At 41.9% G+C, this 17,155-nt stretch overlaps 1 protein-coding gene across 2 annotated transcripts in view; it reads right to left on the minus strand.

Annotated features, from left to right (window-relative positions):
* Positions 1-10,525: 10,525 nt before the first annotated feature.
* angpt1 (angiopoietin 1) overlaps positions 10,526-17,155 on the minus strand; it is a 67,877-nt gene continuing 61,247 nt past the window's right edge. For both annotated transcript variants that reach the window (XM_021571818.3, XM_021571817.3), the window contains exon 9: positions 10,526-14,699. In XM_021571818.3, coding sequence (XP_021427493.2) covers positions 14,536-14,699 — 164 coding nt within the window. In that variant the 3' untranslated portion in view covers positions 10,526-14,535. The remainder of the gene's footprint in view (positions 14,700-17,155) is intronic.

Here is a 17,155-nt window from a genome sequence, read left to right on the forward strand (position 1 = left end):
CAGGCCTCCTAATTGTCCCTAGAATTTTTAAGCAAACAGCTGGAGGCAGGGCTTTCTCCTATAGAGCTCCATTTTTATGGAACGATCTGCCTACCCATGTCAGAGACGCAAACTCGGTCTCAACCTTTAAGTCTCTACTGAAGACTCATCTCTTCAGTGGGTCATATGATTGAGTGTAGTCTGGCCCAGGAGTGGGAGGGTGAACGGAAAGGCTCTGGAGCAACGAACCACCCTTGCTGTCTCTGCCTGGCCGGTTCCCCTCTTTCCACTGGGATTCTCTGCCTCTAACCCTATTACAGGGGCTGAGTCACTGGCTTTACTGGGGCTCTCTCATGCCGTCCCTGGAGGGGGTGCGTCACCTGAGTGGGTTGAGTCACTGATGTGGTCATCCTGTCTGGGTTGGCGCCCCCCCCCCCCCCCCTTAAGTTGTGCCGTGGCGGAGGTCTTTGTGGGCTATACTCAGCCTTGTCTCAGGATGGTATGTTGGTGGTTGAAGATATCCCTCTAGTGGTGTGGGGGCTGTGCTTTGGCAAAGTGGGTGGGGTTATATCCTTCCTGTTTGGCCCTGTCCGGGGGTGTCCTCGGAGTGGGCCACAGTGTCTCCTGACCCCTCCTGTCTCAGCCTCCAGTATTTATGCTGCAGTAGTTTATGTGTCGGGGGGCTAGGGTCAGTTTGTTATATCTGGAGTACTTCTTCTGTCCTATTCGGTGTCCTGTGTGAATCTAAGTGTGCGTTCTCTAATTCTCTCCTTCTCTCTTTCTCTCTCTCGGAGGACCTGAGCCCTAGGACCATGCCCCAGGACTACCTGACATGATGACTCCTTGCTGTCCCCAGTCCACCTGGCTGTGCTGCTGCTCCAGTTTCAACTGTTCTGCCTTATTATTATTCGACCATGCTGATCATTTATGAACATTTGAACATCTTGGCCATGTTCTGTTATAATCTCCACCCGGCACAGCCAGAAGAGGACTGGCCATCCCACATATGCTCTCTCTAATTCTCTCTTTCTTTCTCTCTCTCGGAGGACCTGAGCCCTAGGACCATGCCCCAGGAATACCTGACATGATGACTCCTTGATGTCCCCAGTCCACCTGACTGTGTTGCTGCTCCAGTTTCAACTATTCTGCCTTATTATTATTCGACCATGCTGGTCATTTATGAACATTTGAACATCTTGACCATGTTTTGTTATAATCTCCACCCGGCACAGCCAGAAGAGGACTGGCCACCCCACATAGCCTGGTTCCTCTCTAGGTTTCTTCCTAGGTTTTGGCCTTTCTAGGGAGTTTTTCCTAGCCACCGTGCTTCTTCACCTGCATTGCTTGCTGTTTGGGGTTTTAGGCTGGGTTTCTGTACAGCACTTTGAGATATCAGCTGATGTACGAAGGGCTATATAAAATAAATTTGATTGATTTGATTGATTCAGGTCTGGACTTTGACTTGGCCATTCTAACACCTGGATATGTTTATTTTTGAACCATTCCATTGTAGATGTTGCTTTATGTTGTGGATCATTGTCTTGTTGGAAGACAAATCTCCGTCCCAGTCTCAGGTCTTTTGCAGACTCCATCAGGTTTTCTTCCAGAATGGTCCTGTATTTGGCTCCATCCATCTTCCCATCAATTTGAACCATCTTCCCTGTCCCTGCTGAAGAAAAGCAGGCCCAAAGCATAATGCTGCCACCACCATGTTTGACAGTGGGGATGGTGTGTTCAGCTGTGTTGCTTTTACGCCAAACATAACGTTTTGCATTGTTGCCAAAAAGTTCAATTTTGGTTTCATCTGACCAGAGCACCTTCTTCCACATGTTTGGTGTGTCTCCCAGGTGGCTTGTGGCAAACTTTAAACGACACTTTTTATGGATATCTTTAAGAAATGGCTTTCTTCTTGCCACTCTTCCATAAAGGCCAGATATGTGCAATATACGACTGATTGTTGTCCTATGGACAGAGTCTCCCACCTCAGCTGTAGATCTCTGCAGTTCATCCAGAGTGATCATGGGCCTCTTGGCTGCATCTCTGATCAGTCTTCTCCTTGTATGAGCTGAAAGTTTAGAGGGACGGCCAGGTCTTGGTAGATTTGCAGTGGTCTGATACTCCTTCCATTTCAATATTATCGCTTGCACAGTGCTCCTTGGGATGTTTAAAGCTTGGGAAATCTTTTTGTATCCAAATCCGGCTTTAAACTTCTTCACAACAGTATCTCGGACCTGCCTGGTGTGTTCCTTGTTCTTCATGATGCTCTTTGCGCTTTTAACGGACCTCTGAGACTATCACAGTGCAGGTGCATTTATACGGAGACTTGATTACACACAGGTGGATTGTATTTATCATCATTAGTCATTTAGGTCAACATTGGATCATTCAGAGATCCTCACTGAACTTCTGGAGAGAGTTTGCTGCACTGAAAGTAAAGGGGCTGAATAATTTTGCACGCCCAATTTTTCAGTTTTTGATTTGTTAAAAAAGTTTGAAATATCCAATAAATGTCGTTCCACTTCATGATTGTGTCCCACTTGTTGTTGATTCTTCACAAAAAAATACAGTTTTATATCTTTATGTTTGAAGCCTGAAATGTGGCAAAAGGTCGCAAAGTTCAAAGGGGCCGAATACTTTCGCAAGGCACTGTATGTACTGTACTCTATATCATCTACTGCATCTTTATGTAATACATGTATCACTAGCCACTTTAAACTATGCCACTTTGTTTACATACCCTACATTACTCTTCTCATATGTATATACTGTACTCGATACCATCTACTGCATCTTGCCACTCCATTCTGTACCATCACTCATTCATATATCTTTATGTACATATTCTTTATCCTTTTACACTTGTGTGTATAAGGTAGTAGTTTTGGAATTGCTAGGTTAGATTACTCGTTGGTTACTACTGCATTGTCGGAACAAGAAGCACAAGCATTTCACTACACTCGCATTAACATCTGCCAACCATGTGTATGTGACAAATACATTTGATTTTATTTATTTTTTATTTAGTCATTATGGGCTATTGTGTGTGGATTGGTGAGCAAAAAAAAAAAATGATTGTATGCATTTTGAATTCAGGCTGTAACACAACAAAATGTGAATTAAGTCAAGGGGAAAATAATACTTTCCGAGGGCACTGTTTACCTAAGATAGGCTCAAATGTGGCCGCTGCGTGATTTATGTTAGGTTGCTTTGACGGAGCGCCATGTCTCTCCAGCAGCGCCCGGGGCATGGACAAGTGTTTTACACAACCCCATGTGCTACGTTCACCCCCAAAACTTACTCCACAGCAGTAAGCTGAGAACAACTGCACATCCGAGTCACTGGCACCATCTGTAAAGGACGTCAAGCTGATTGCTTAGCGTGTCCCGCTTCGGCTCATACCAAGGCTCAAACCCAGGACCTCCTCTTTGCTAGCACACGTGACCGCCCTTCCATAGCACCTTACCAGTTGTACCACATGAAAAAACTAGCTACTATATTCAGAGGTGCAAGTAGGGACACTTCAGGCTCAAGAGAAAGTTTCACACATCTCCATGTGCTACATAAGCAGTTTGTGGGCAAGGTATAACAGCAATCCATGCTTGGGTTTTCATGTCAAAATCGTCCTAAAGCAGGGAAGCATGGATTGCTGAGGGAAACGTATGTATTCATAAGAGTCTTATCATTCAGTGATGGGGTCATAATATTTTGTAGCTTAAACAAGTTAGAACCACATTTGTATGAAGAAAACAGAACCCCCTGTTTTATAGTTATTAATCATAAAAAAAATGGTTTATTGAATATTAAAACATACAATATACTTACAGTGAAGCCGCTCAACCTCGACATCACATTCAGTCATCTGGCACCCGAATGGCGCAGTGGTCTAAGGCACTGCAAATAAAATAATAATAGAACAGACTCCGTCTAGAGCGACCAGTTTGTAATCTAGTGGCTACCGGATGTTAGTTCTACGAACCAATCTCTCTTTACCCCATTTTCAAATCAGGCAGCCCCACATGGTTTCGTGATCCCAAGTTTGGGAAACCGTGTCCTAAAGTATCTAAAATTGATTGTGAAACTCAACAAAGTCACAGATGATTTGGACATGATACTCGTAAAATGCTAATATAGGTACCATGACTTGAATGGGATTTGTGCCACAAATGCCTAGGAAAACAAAACCAAAGCATGGATTTGCTGTCATCCCTTTTCCATAGACTGTTTACAGGGTAAGAACACCAATATGTCAGTTTGTAATTTGGGTGAACTATCCCTTTTAAGCCTTGGTTTTGATCAATCAGCATTGGGTTTGACCTCAAAATACTTTAAAACGAATATTATCCCATGTTCTGAAGAGTAAATTATACATCGAGAGACCCTTGCACTTGCAATCCACCATTTGCAAAGCATTGCATCTCTGCCAAAAGCAACCAGCCAGAGCCGCAAAGCAGAGATAATGGTGGAATTCTCTATACCGTAACATTTCCTATTGCTTTCTATACCGTCTCTGACATGGTGTCTTTAATTTTGGTGACACTCACAATAAAGCAGGGATGCTTTTCTCAATTTCTCAACTCAATTTACACGTGCTACACGACTATTGTCTTTATCCTCTTTACTGTACACAGTAGACTGTCATTTACTGGGTGAATTGTGGATTGTGCTGTTTTTGTTCTATCCTAATGTCACATCTGAGATTTTTTTAAATTAAAAATCTATGAGAAAATTTGGGCTTTTATGAAAACTACAAATCTCTAGATAACTGATTTAAAATATGGCCAATATAATCAGAAATCATTGTGTTTGATTTATGTGCTGAATTTTTTTTTTCTATGTAGCAATTTGCTCAAGTGAACTTGAACTTTTCTATTGTAATACTTCAATCAATAAAATGTATTTGTTAAGCCCTTTTGTATTTATTAATCCCTAGAAAGGCAGGAACCTAGGAAGAAACCTAGAGAGGAACCAGGTCTGAGGGGTGGCCAGTCCTCTTCTGACTGAGATTATAACATGGCCAAGATGTTCAAATGTTCATAGATGAGCAGCAGGGTCAGATAATAATAATCACAGTGGTTGTAGAGGGTGCAACAGGTCAGCAACCCCGGACTAAATGTCAGTTGCCTTTTCATAGTTGATCAGTTAGAGTTAGAGAGCTTAAATTCACAGAGGACACCAGTGTATGGGTACTGTATGACACCTGATAAAGGGCCCTTGGGCCCCTGTCTGCTACGTTATTAAGCCTTATGTGCCTCAAGGTACGAAGAGGAATAAGTAAGTAAGCCTTGCTGTACTGGTTCTCATCACTACGGATACACTCAAGCAGTTGTCGTCCCCCAAGTTCCAAGGATAGATATCATTGGAAAGTAATGGTCAACTGAAAAAGGCTCTGTTTCAGTCATTTGTTTGTCCGGAGGTGGGAAAGGAATGGTTTGCATGTGGTTGTAAGGCTTTGGCAGCCTCGCTCCTTTAGTGCGTCAGTCCCGGGTCTTGTTGGTTGTCCTCTGTGAGTTTATTCCCGTGGTAGTGTTCTGCGCTCGACAGCCTAATCCGTTTTTAATTGGGGCATGAGGTTGTCTTTGGATGAGGGGCTTCTCCTTTGTAATATGGGGTCTTGTAAAGAGGTGTTGCTCTGGGCATGTGATTCTTTGTCAACCATCACACCTCGTTATCTGCGGCCACGCCAGGGTCTCTGTCAGGTCCAGAGCATTTCATAATCAGCCGCGTGCTTTTCATCCTTCATGTCCACACGTGCAGCACATATATTCTTTTTTATTGAGTTGGAGAGAGCCATATGATTCAAAACACAATCCAATAGTTTTATATCTACATCGATGTGTAATAGATTTTGAAATGTACAGTCACTTGAAAGTTTTCACCTAGCAACACATACATTTTCATTGTTTCACGTTTCAGCCATCAAATTCAGTGAAACCCACCCCAAAAAACAGTCATAACACCCCCCCCCCACCCCCATACCAGTTTGGTGTTTGGTATTTTATTAGGATCCCCATTAGCTGTTGCAAAAGCAGCAGCTACTCTTCCTGGGGTCCACACAAAACATGAAACGTGACATAATCATTAATAGACAAGAACTACACCAATTTTTTTTTTTAAAGGCACACGTAGCCTACACATCAATACACACACACACAAACTACCTAGGTCAAATAGGGGAGAGGCATTGTGAGGTGTTGCTTTGTCTTGTTTTTTTAAAACCAGGTTTCAAACCAGTTCATTTATGCTTTGCAATGTAAAGAATGTCTTGGACATTTAAAAAAAAAAAAAGTAGAAATGTTATCATGTAATTAAGCAAATAAAGAAAAGCCATTCCCAGCGGAGCCTTAAAACATTACTCGGGGTCAGTATAGAGGGGCTACCCAGGGTCTGATTTAGCCTTCTCTAACATTGGAAAGAGCAGCCCTCGCCTTGCCTCACCTCGCTCAAGCGCCATTCTAAACCAACTGTCGTTTCCACTACCGCAAACCATCTGTCATGATGAACACCTATTGAGTTCTTCAAGACGGAGAGGGGCTTCCGTAACCTCACCTCGTGTTTATACTCTTGTTCCTTTCTATTTATTTTGCTTAAACCAAACAGGAGTTTTTACTCAAAGCCGACGCAACCCAACGTTGCTCTAGCACCACATTCTTGTGGGTTTTCTCCCCATAGCCAGACAGGAATATCTATTACTCTAAAAACCAATAGGGTGTGCCAATAGCGACCACTTTATTAGCAAAAGTCAAGAATGTTAGATTGAGGATCGGTGGTGACCTTTTGATGTTATCAGAGCAGTTTACAGGCAGACATTGGAGTCGCAATAGGATCTTGGATTTTTTTAAAGGACATTGTTTATTTCATGAGAGGTGCAGATTTATTTTACACATGGTACAGGTCCAGCACAAGTGTAACAAATCTCTGAAGTACATCAACTTGATATGGTTCGTGTTTCTGATCAAATGAAAAAAGAAAAATGTCTTTGCACATTTCGAGGAAAACAATGATTCTTTCATTTTCTAAGAGCCATTAACCAAAAAAATGCATGACCTAACACCTAATCTTTACAATTCTACAGAGACCACTGAGAAGGTTTTGGATTTCAGAGTCTGCTGCAATGAACAAGGGAATTACTTTTTGTGTGTGTTGATGTCAATACTTGATGCCACGGTTTTCAGTAGACTTGCATGTTATGAATTTTATGAGACAGACTTTGTTTCAAGTGCTCGGTTAACCCTTGTCAAACCTGCAACTGATTCATTCTGGGATATCTGTTTTGATCGTCCCGTCGAAGAACCTCGGAGAAGGAGATGAAGGACTGTGGCTTGCCATGGAAAGCTGTCCTCAAAAAGACTGAAGATCGGAAGCAGTGGCACTCTCTTGTCTAAGCCTTGTGTCCCACGTAGGAACGAAGAGGATTAAATATGTTTTGATAGTCGGTTAAACTATATTGGCTGTATAGTTTGCATCCAACCATCTTACACTGTCTCTGTGCTAGAGGACGATCAGAAGCTTCTTCATTGACTCTGTTGTGTCTTGTATTGTAATATGTTACTGTACCTCAGTGCAGCTACAGACATCAAGTCAGTCATAGGAGTGTAGGATCAGCATCATGCGCATCTTGTTGCACAGACTCCAAGCATTGGAATGCCTTACAGACAGATGCCACAATCTCAAACAAATCTAGTAATGCTATTTGTTAAAAGTTTCCCTTATTTAAGGACCCCAGGGGAGGGTCCTAGACATTGTTATGCAGTAGTTGTTATTGAATCTGAATTTCTGGACAGACGTTGGACGCACACAGCGCTGAACAAGCTGCTTTTCATTGTCTACAAATAAGGTGGACTAATATTTGACAGATGACCATTTCCCTCTGTGGTAAACAGCTGCCATTGGTTAAGTAAATGTAATCTATTGATGTAACTAAATTAGCCTCCTTCGGTAAATCAGATAACGCTGCAGCGATGCAACTGCCTCTGCGCGTAAGCATGGATAGACGAGGCCCCCATTCATTGTTTAAAGCTAAATTACACTGAACAAAAAATTTAAACGCAACATGTAAAGTGTTGGTCCCATGTTTCATGAGCTGAAATAAAAGATTGCAGAAATGTTCCATATGCACAAAAGGCTTATTTCTCTCAAATCTGGTGCACAGATTTGTTTACATCCCTGTTAGTGAGCATTTTATTGCGTCAAGATTATACATCTACCTGACAGACATTTCATTACACAGGTGCACCTTGTGCTGGGGACAATAAAATGCCTCTCTAAAATGCACAGTTTTGTCACACAACACAATGCCACAGATGTCTCAAGATTTGATGGCTTTGAGAAGTCAATGTTCATTTCTCTACCAAAAGCCACCTCCAATGCCATTTTAAAGAATTTGGCAGTACATCCAACCGGCCACACAACCATGCCAGCCCAGGACCTCCACATCCGTCTTCTTCCCACCTTTTGTGGGGAAAAACTCACTCTGATTGGCTGAGCCTGGCTCCTCAGCAGGTGGGCCTATGCCCTTCAAGGCCTGCCCATGTCTGAGCCCCGGTCAAGCCATTTGAAATCCATAGATTAGGACCTAATACATTTATTTCAATTGACTGATTTCCTTATATGAACTGTTACTCAGCAAAAAAAATGTAAATTGTTAAGTGTTGCGTTTATTTTTTTGTTCTCCAAACAGTGGTCAATGGGAAAGAGACATTTTTTTACACAGAAAAGGGTAATGACATTTGGCGATCGTCATTAGGCCAGAATTTATGCGTCCACTGCTGTCCACGTGTGTCTCGGTGTCGGCCACTCATATTTGGCAAAATGTCAGTGTTCTCATCTAACCACATCACATTGTGGAGCGTAGGCTATACAATCCGTTTTCAAGTCCATTTGCACATTTTTTCATTCGTCTGACATGCGGTTATAGCCTACAGTTTTCTTGACATTTTGTTTTAATTATTGGGATAGGCTCATACCCACACTATTTATTTTGTTGGGACACCATACCAGACCACCTTACTTTCACCCCTGGTTTTCATACAGATGTCTCAATTTCCGTTTTCCCTTAATTTTTCATATTCTTCATGTGAGTAGGTGGTCTCAGGGGGTTGAGATGCCTCTCTGTATTCCCACTGCAGGTACTGTCTTTCCTCTTATCTAATCTGGTCTGGGCCCAGCACTGTCTGCAGCCCAGGCACAGCAACCTCCCCATCGGCGCCAAACTCCCTCGGCCGCCCTTAGAAAACAGGAAATGATCCGTCTTCAGCACAGCTAACAGCCTGTGGAGGCAGGAGGTGGGGAGCGTTAAGAGGGGGGCCAAGGGTCAGACTACACTTCACCTAACATCCTGAATATGTGAGCCCCTAGTTGGAATTCTTTCTACTTCTGTCTACTTCTGAAGACATCAAAATCCTCCATGCCTCCTACACAGTGGAATGATTCCCCATCCTTCATCGTCCATCCTGTATCCTGCACTTCTATAGTGGAGGGAGCCGACCTCATCGCTCCTGTTCATTGTGTGTCTGGACCCTTCCTCACCCCCACCCTAGCCCCTGTATGGATTCCACTAAGGGTGTCAGGTCAGCCCAGGAGCTAAGCAGCTGTTTGCAGGCAGATGTCATTTGTTCAACCTCTGATTAGGCCCCAGAAATGTCAACTATGAAGAGACACCAACGGTCGCGGCAGCATCATTTGACACCTCTGCAATCTGTCACGGCAGAGAGCAGCAGTGTTGAGGCCGAGTTGAGGTGGAGACAAAGGCAGCTGACCCGTGCGCACACGGGTCCTCATAATCTCAGCACCATTTGCCTAGTAGGAGGACTCACTCGTGTGTAATCCCTCTGTGTCTCTCCTCTATTTGACTTGGTGTGAAAGACAAGGCATTGTCATAAGAGAGAGTGGCGAATTGCCTCTGTTTGGTAGAAATGTAGAACCCCACTGGGCACACACTGGTTGAATCAACGTTGTTTCAAAGTGTATTGTGACGTGGAATTAACATGGAAAATACATTGGATTAAAAAAAAAAAAAGTTGTCATGTTTTCATCTAATTTCAACCAGCGTTGTAAACATTGAAACATTTAATTTAAATACATTGACTTAACCTGACTAACAGGTTGTTACATCAATCTAATTTCCACATAATCATAAGAACTATGTATACATTGAATTTGTGTGGAAAATTCCACGTAAAAAAAAATCTAAAATTTTAAATTGTGTTGAATTTCATGTTTAATTAGACATATTTTATTTGACCATGTTTCAATGTTGATTATAAAATGGTATACTTGAATCAATGTCATTGTTTCAACGTAATGCTATCAACCTAAATAAAGAGGTATATTGAGATAGAATTCCATGTCACAATACGCTGACAAATTATGTTGAAACAACGTTGATTCAACCAGGGTGTGCCCATTGGGACCTGAGTGTGTATTGTGTCAAAGGATGTTGTGGTGAGAGAGACTTGTGAGTGAATACATTGTAATGTGACCCCCTAATCGGTCTGTTTCAAAATCAGCACATCTTACATTAAAAAAAAACGCCCAATGTATACCCAGATTGAAAACATTAGTGCATCACATGCTTTTTATTTAGTTTAACAACTTGACATTTCGACCACTTGTTACAAAAAAAAAATGTAGTTGAATTAAAATATCAAATCTACAGTTTAACGAGGTAAAAGCAGAGTCATTTAAGGCATGTTTCTCAACTCTTGTTATTATTACTTCTATGGTTTAAGCTCAACTTCAGAACACCACTGTGGTTCTGGAGGAATAAAAACAAAATGGAGTGGCTTTCCTCAGGAAAGTTATTTTACATATACATTTAAATTATACACTTTTAGTATGTTAATAAACATGTAATTTCATAGTTTTACAAGTTCCATGTGTCTTTCCTCAACATGTAGCCCACCTTCAGTAACATTGTATATTAAACCGTGCATTCGTTCTTGTTGTTTCATGCTGGTAGTAATGCAATACAAGTACACACAGTACACTTAAAGGAATCCTCCATTTTATGCCTCAGCCAAAAACAACAGTTTCTAAGCTGCAGTGATGAAAGAGAAAAACCTGTCTGGATCTGGGGTTCAGTACGGTTTTATGTCTAAGCAAAGACACATTCGAGGGACGTTGTGGGGTGTTTCCAATAAAATGGGACTTATCTTTTGGTCAGTGGTTAGAGTTTCAAAATATGGACAGACCACATTTCTGTCAAGACCCTGTAGCCACCTCCGGTCATAAAAAGGTGATTATTCATAACATAACCTCTTCCCCTTTTTTTGTAAAACACCATTGCAAAAGCAAAGCAAACTGAGGAATACAATTTGAAATGAACATTCATGAAGCTATGATCCAAGCGCACACAATGGCTAGGTAGTATTTTTTTTATGTGGTTCGGAATTGTTCAAATCATCTACACTTTGCTGTACCCAAATACTATATACTGTACAGTGTTTTCAAATGAAAAATCACCATCTGATGTTCAAAGGGTTCCAAAAACTCTCAGAAAATGTATAATAACACCATCCGTTTCTTTAACGCTTTCGGGGGGTAGATGTATGGCAATACTTGAGATGGAAAACTTACCATATACATACAACATCTAGAGATAAATAGTGCATAATGTGCACTACCTTCAATTGGTTTGGTGTCACAAATAATGTTGTCCTTCTTATACACAGTTTTACAAGTTACGGTATGGCAATGCTTTAATATTATATATCTACAGTGCCTTGCGAAAGTATTCGGCCCCCTTGAACTTTGCGACCTTTTGCCACATTTCAGGCTTCAAACATAAAGATATAAAACTGTATTTTTTTGTGAAGAATCAACAACAAGTGGGACACAATCATGAAGTGGAACAACATTTATTGGATATTTCAAACTTTTTTAACAAATCAAAAACTGAAAAATTGGGCGTGCAAAATTATTCAGCCCCCTTAAGTTAATACTTTGTAGCGTCACCTTTTGCTGTGATTACAGCTGTAAGTCGCTCTGGGTATGTCTCTATCAGTTTTGCACATCGAGAGACTGACATTTTTTCCTATTCCTCCTTGCAAAACAGCTCGAGCTCAGTGAGGTTGGATGGAGAGCATTTGTGAACAGCAGTTTTCAGTTCTTTCCACAGATTCTCGATTGGATTCAGGTCTGGACTTTGACTTGGCCATTCTAACACCTGGATATGTTTATTTTTTAACCATTCCATTGTAGATTTTGCTTTATGTTTTGGATCATTGTCTTGTTGGAAGACAAATCTCCGTCCCAGTCTCAGGTCTTTTGCAGACTCCATCAGGTTTTCTTCCAGAATGGTCCTGTATTTGGCTCCATCCATCTTCCCATCAATTTTAACCATCTTCCCTGTCCCTGCTGAAGAAAAGCAGGCCCAAACCATGATGCTGCCACCACCATGTTTGACAGTGGGGATGGTGTGTTCAGCTGTGTTGCTTTTACGCCAAACATAACATTTTGCATTGTTACCAAAAAGTTAAATTTTGGTTTCATCTGACCAGAGCACCTTCTTCCACATGTTTGGTGTGTCTCCCAGGTGGCTTGTGGCAAACTTTAAACGACACTTTTTATGGATATCTTTAAGAAATGGCTTTCTTCTTGCCACTCTTCCATGAAGGCCAGATTTGTGCAATATATGACTGATTGTTGTCCTATGGACAGAGTCTCCCACCTCAGCTGTAGATCTCTGCAGTTCATCCAGAGTGATCATGGGCCTCTTGGCTGCATCTCTGATCAGTCTTCTCCTTGTATGAGCTGAAAGTTTAGAGGGACGGCCAGGTCTTGGTAGATTTGCAGTGGTCTGATACTCCTTCCATTTCAATATTATCGCTTGCACAGTGCTCCTTGGGATGTTTAAAGCTTGGGAAATCTTTTTGTATCCAAATCCGGCTTTAAACTTCTTCACAACAGTATCTCGGACCTGCCTGGTGTGTTCCTTGTTCTTCATGATGCTCTCTGCGCTTTTAACGGACCTCTGAGACTATCACAGTGCAGGTGCATTTATACAGAGACTTGATTACACACAGGTGGATTGTATTTATCATCATTAGTCATTTAGGTCAACATTGGATCATTCAGAGATCCTCACTGAACTTATGGAGAGAGTTTGCTGTACTGAAAGTAAAGGGGCTGAATAATTTTGCACGCCCAATTTTTCAGTTTTTGATTTGTTAAAAAAGCTTGAAATATCCACTAAATGTCGTTCCACTTCATGATTGTGTCCCACTTGTTGTTGATTCTTCACAAAAAAATTCAGTTTTATATCTTTATGTTTGAAGCCTGAAATGTGGCAAAAGGTCGCAAAGTTCAAGGGGGCCGAATACTTTCGCAAGGCACTGTATATATATATATATATATATATATATATATATATATATATATATATATATATATATATATATATATATATATATATATATATCTGTATTCATTACAGTATATTTTTTTTTATATTTAAATGAGGAAAGAAGATCACCACATTTTTAGCCTTGGCAGCCATTGGTTGTCAGCCAATACCAACTGCAGATAAATCTCTGTCAGTTGCCAAATCCAATAATAACGTGGCATTTTGAACTTTGAAAATAATCAGCGCACTCTGGCAGGACAACAACTATATAAGTGGCAGCAAAACCATTGACTGAGCCAGGCTTGTTCTCAGAACTGCCTTTGGAGTCTGCAGTACATGTAAGACCAACATTTTATACTGATGGTGACCTTGTGACTTTTCCTCTCCAGAAACGATCCAGAGTGACTTATGTAAAAATCATGCCAAATGTATTAGGCTATATAGGAATAAAAAGCATGAAATATAAAACATTGTTCAATGTCCCAATGTCTTGGTGCAACACCTCTATAAAAATGCCTTTTTCTCCCGTATGGTTGTGAGAACATTCCAGATGCGCATAGGGAGTCGTGTAGTCTGAAGGCAGCCTGTCATGTAGTCTATGGGTAGTCGTGTGGTCTGTCATATAGTCTTCATATGCAGACGAAGTTGCAATTTTGCAGTCAGTTCCCAAAAAGGAGAGAAGTCTACCCCAATAGTCCACAGGCCTGGGGTGAGAGTCCACAGGCCTGGGGTGAGAGTCCACAGGCCTGGGGTGAGAGTCCACAGGCCTGGGGTGAGAGCTGAACTCTACTTGAGTTCATGCGTCAAATATTTAAAAAAAGAGCGAAGCAGTTTGTCCTCCGACTTCGCAAGGAGTTCATCACTCACAGTGTAGCTAGCTCTATGATAAGACGAGACCCCTCTCTCGTTCCACAAGCCCTCTACCCTCCAACCACACTTCCAGGCTGACTCTGAAGTAACATTAACCAAGCAACAGCCAGGTGGTGTAGAGTTCCCATCCGGACAAACTCCAAAGTCGTTATGGGGAGACGATAGTAACAGGGTAAAGCAGGAAGCATTCCCCCTAATATAGCTGTCCCATTGGCCTTACAGAGAGTGTAGGGGAGAAACTCTAACGTTGCGTCTGAAATGGCATCCTATTCCCTATGTAGTGCACTCATTTAAAGTATTGCACAATATGGGGAATAGGGTGCCATTCTGGACGCACTCGGTGTCTATGAGAAGTCCAGCGGACGAATCATCATGGTTGTTGCTCGTAGCGAGTAGCTGGGACCCTTAAAGTAGTGCCACTTGATGCCATTTAGCTTCCCGACGTGTTGCCCTTTGGTGAAGTACATTCCGTTGAGGTTGGACGGGCCGCAGGCGTCGAACCACCAACCTGGGCAGAGCAAAGAACAGATGGAGAGAATTAGATCATTTTATAAGCCCCTATGACAAAAAGTTGAAAACAACCAAAGACAGACCTTAGTGTGTATGAAACGCCATTGCTTAAAGCTAAAAGAAAGCAGAAACTTTACACCAGAAGGTCCTACACTGTTTCTCTATTCTGGTTCTGCAATGTTGAACCTTGACAGAACCTTGCCACAGTGAACTCCCAACAGCAGCAATGGAGCAGTTGTTTAGACATAATTGCAAAGGTATTTAAGCATGTTAACCCTCGCAAGGCTGACGGCATCCTAGCCGCGTCCTCAGAGTTATGCGCAGACCAGCTGGCTGGTGTGTTTGGAAACATATTCAATCTCTCCCTATCCCAGTCTGCCGTCCCCACTTGCTTCAAGATGTCCACCGTTGTTCCTGTACCCCAGAAAGGAAAGGCAACTGAACTAAATGACTATCGCCCTGTAGCACTCACTTCTGTCATCATGAATTGCTTTGAGAGGTTAGTTTTAAGGACCTGTTAACTCTCAATGGTATTTAGAGAAAGAGTAGATGTGCGTGGGCTCAAATAAGCTCTGTTGGGATTGGCATTCAGAAGACATAAATTCCCTGCATATAATGCTGTTGTATGCGCTTTTTTTTATCCTCTTACTAATTTCTCCCTAAAAGATAATGTATTGCTTTACCCCTAGCACCAAAGAACACATGAAAATGAGCAAGACAAATATTTATATTTTCAGGTTGGCACAGTGTGGCATGTGTCAATCGATGGGTGATATATGGTGGGGCACAGCCTTTCCCCTCAGGTCTAAATACCAGTGCCAGTGTGAGCTGTGACATTTCACAGAAGACCTAACACTGAGTCCCACAGTTCGTACTGTTGTTCTTGTCTTGGCATGGGGTCAGGGTGGCAAAGATATTCCCATTGGTTCTTTGTGACTAAATCCATGATGATTTATTTCCGATTTGATCAGTATCCTCTGTGTTTCCCAGTGCTGGGCTTTTACTCTCTTGTAAAAACAGATGACCCTGCTAGAAACACTTGGTGATTTGTTTCCAGACCGGATAGTCTTTTGTCACTGTCACCTCAGTACACTAGTGAACATACAGTAGGACTGGGTTAGGTCTGTTCAGTATGACTGAGCTTGTGTGTACAGCGGCCTTCAGAAAGTATTCACACCTCCTGACTTTTCCCACATTTTGTTGTTTTAAACAAATTTAAAAAGATTACTTTTGGATCAAATTTCAATTTGGTGCCACTGATTTATACACAATACCCCTTATGTCAAAGTGGAATTAATTTTAAAAATCGGAGCTGAAATGTCTTGAGTTGATAACTATTCAACTCTTTTTGTCAGGATTAAAAATGTGCTTAACAATGTCACATAATAAGTGGCATGGACTAACTCTGTGTACAATAATGGTGTTAAACGTGATTTCTAAATGACTACCCCATCTCTGTACCCCACACACAATTATCTCTAAGGTAATTTCTGATTGGAGTGATTTTCAAGCACAGATTAAACCACAGACCAGGGAAGTTTTCCAATGGTTTGCAATACATTAAATATCCCTTTGAGCGTGGTGCAGTTATTAATTACACTAAGTCACTACTATGATACAGGCACCCTTCCTAACTCTGTTGCAGGAAGTGTCACTCCTGCTCTCCCTCTCTGGCTAAACACACTGCTGGATTGTGAGACTGGCTTGTTGAATTAGGGGAAATACGCAGTCCTTAGATTTGGTTGGACAGAATTCCCCGATCCCCGATACTGTCTTCTCTTGCCATTGACCATAAACGGTTTACAAGCCCAGTCCTCCACTGGGGAACTGTCATACAGTGAGTAGGGTCACCTTGCTCCACTTACACAGCCAGAGAATTAGAGTCATGTTGAATCTCCCTGACACTTGGTACCCGGCCCATGGACATTTATGGTGCTAATTTGAAACCCCAAATGTGCTGTAGTGGGAGTGCAGAAGTTAGGAGATGCAGTAAGCTCCACACACGCCTCATTACTCTGTACTGTGGTACAATGCCACATGCACAGGTCCGTGTTAAAATGACACAACCCAGTCTCAAGGTTTGAGCTAGGAGGAGTCAGGCTAGTCTTGTAGTGGAACCAAGTTCTCTAGACAATTGACCAGGATGCATTACAAAGATAAATCTTCAGCTGCCATGATGTAGTGGTTTGTAGGGACTCTTCTACCCTGCCACATCACTAAATAGTACATTATTGGGTTCTCTTTGTACCATGTCACAGTGTGGCAGTGTTGGGGAGTAGGGAACTTTATGTATACTGAACAAAAATACAAACACAACATGTAAAGTGTCCCATGTTTCATGAGCTGAAATAAAAGATCCTAGAGCTTGTTTCTCTCAAGTGTTGTGCGCAAATGTGTTTACTTCCCTTTTAGTGAGCAATTCTCCTTTGCCAAGATAACCCAAACACCTGACAG

This window comes from Oncorhynchus mykiss, chromosome 18 (genome assembly GCF_057628025.1).
Source record: "Oncorhynchus mykiss isolate SJ-2025 chromosome 18, ASM5762802v1, whole genome shotgun sequence".
Classification (NCBI taxonomy): domain Eukaryota; kingdom Metazoa; phylum Chordata; class Actinopteri; order Salmoniformes; family Salmonidae; genus Oncorhynchus; species Oncorhynchus mykiss.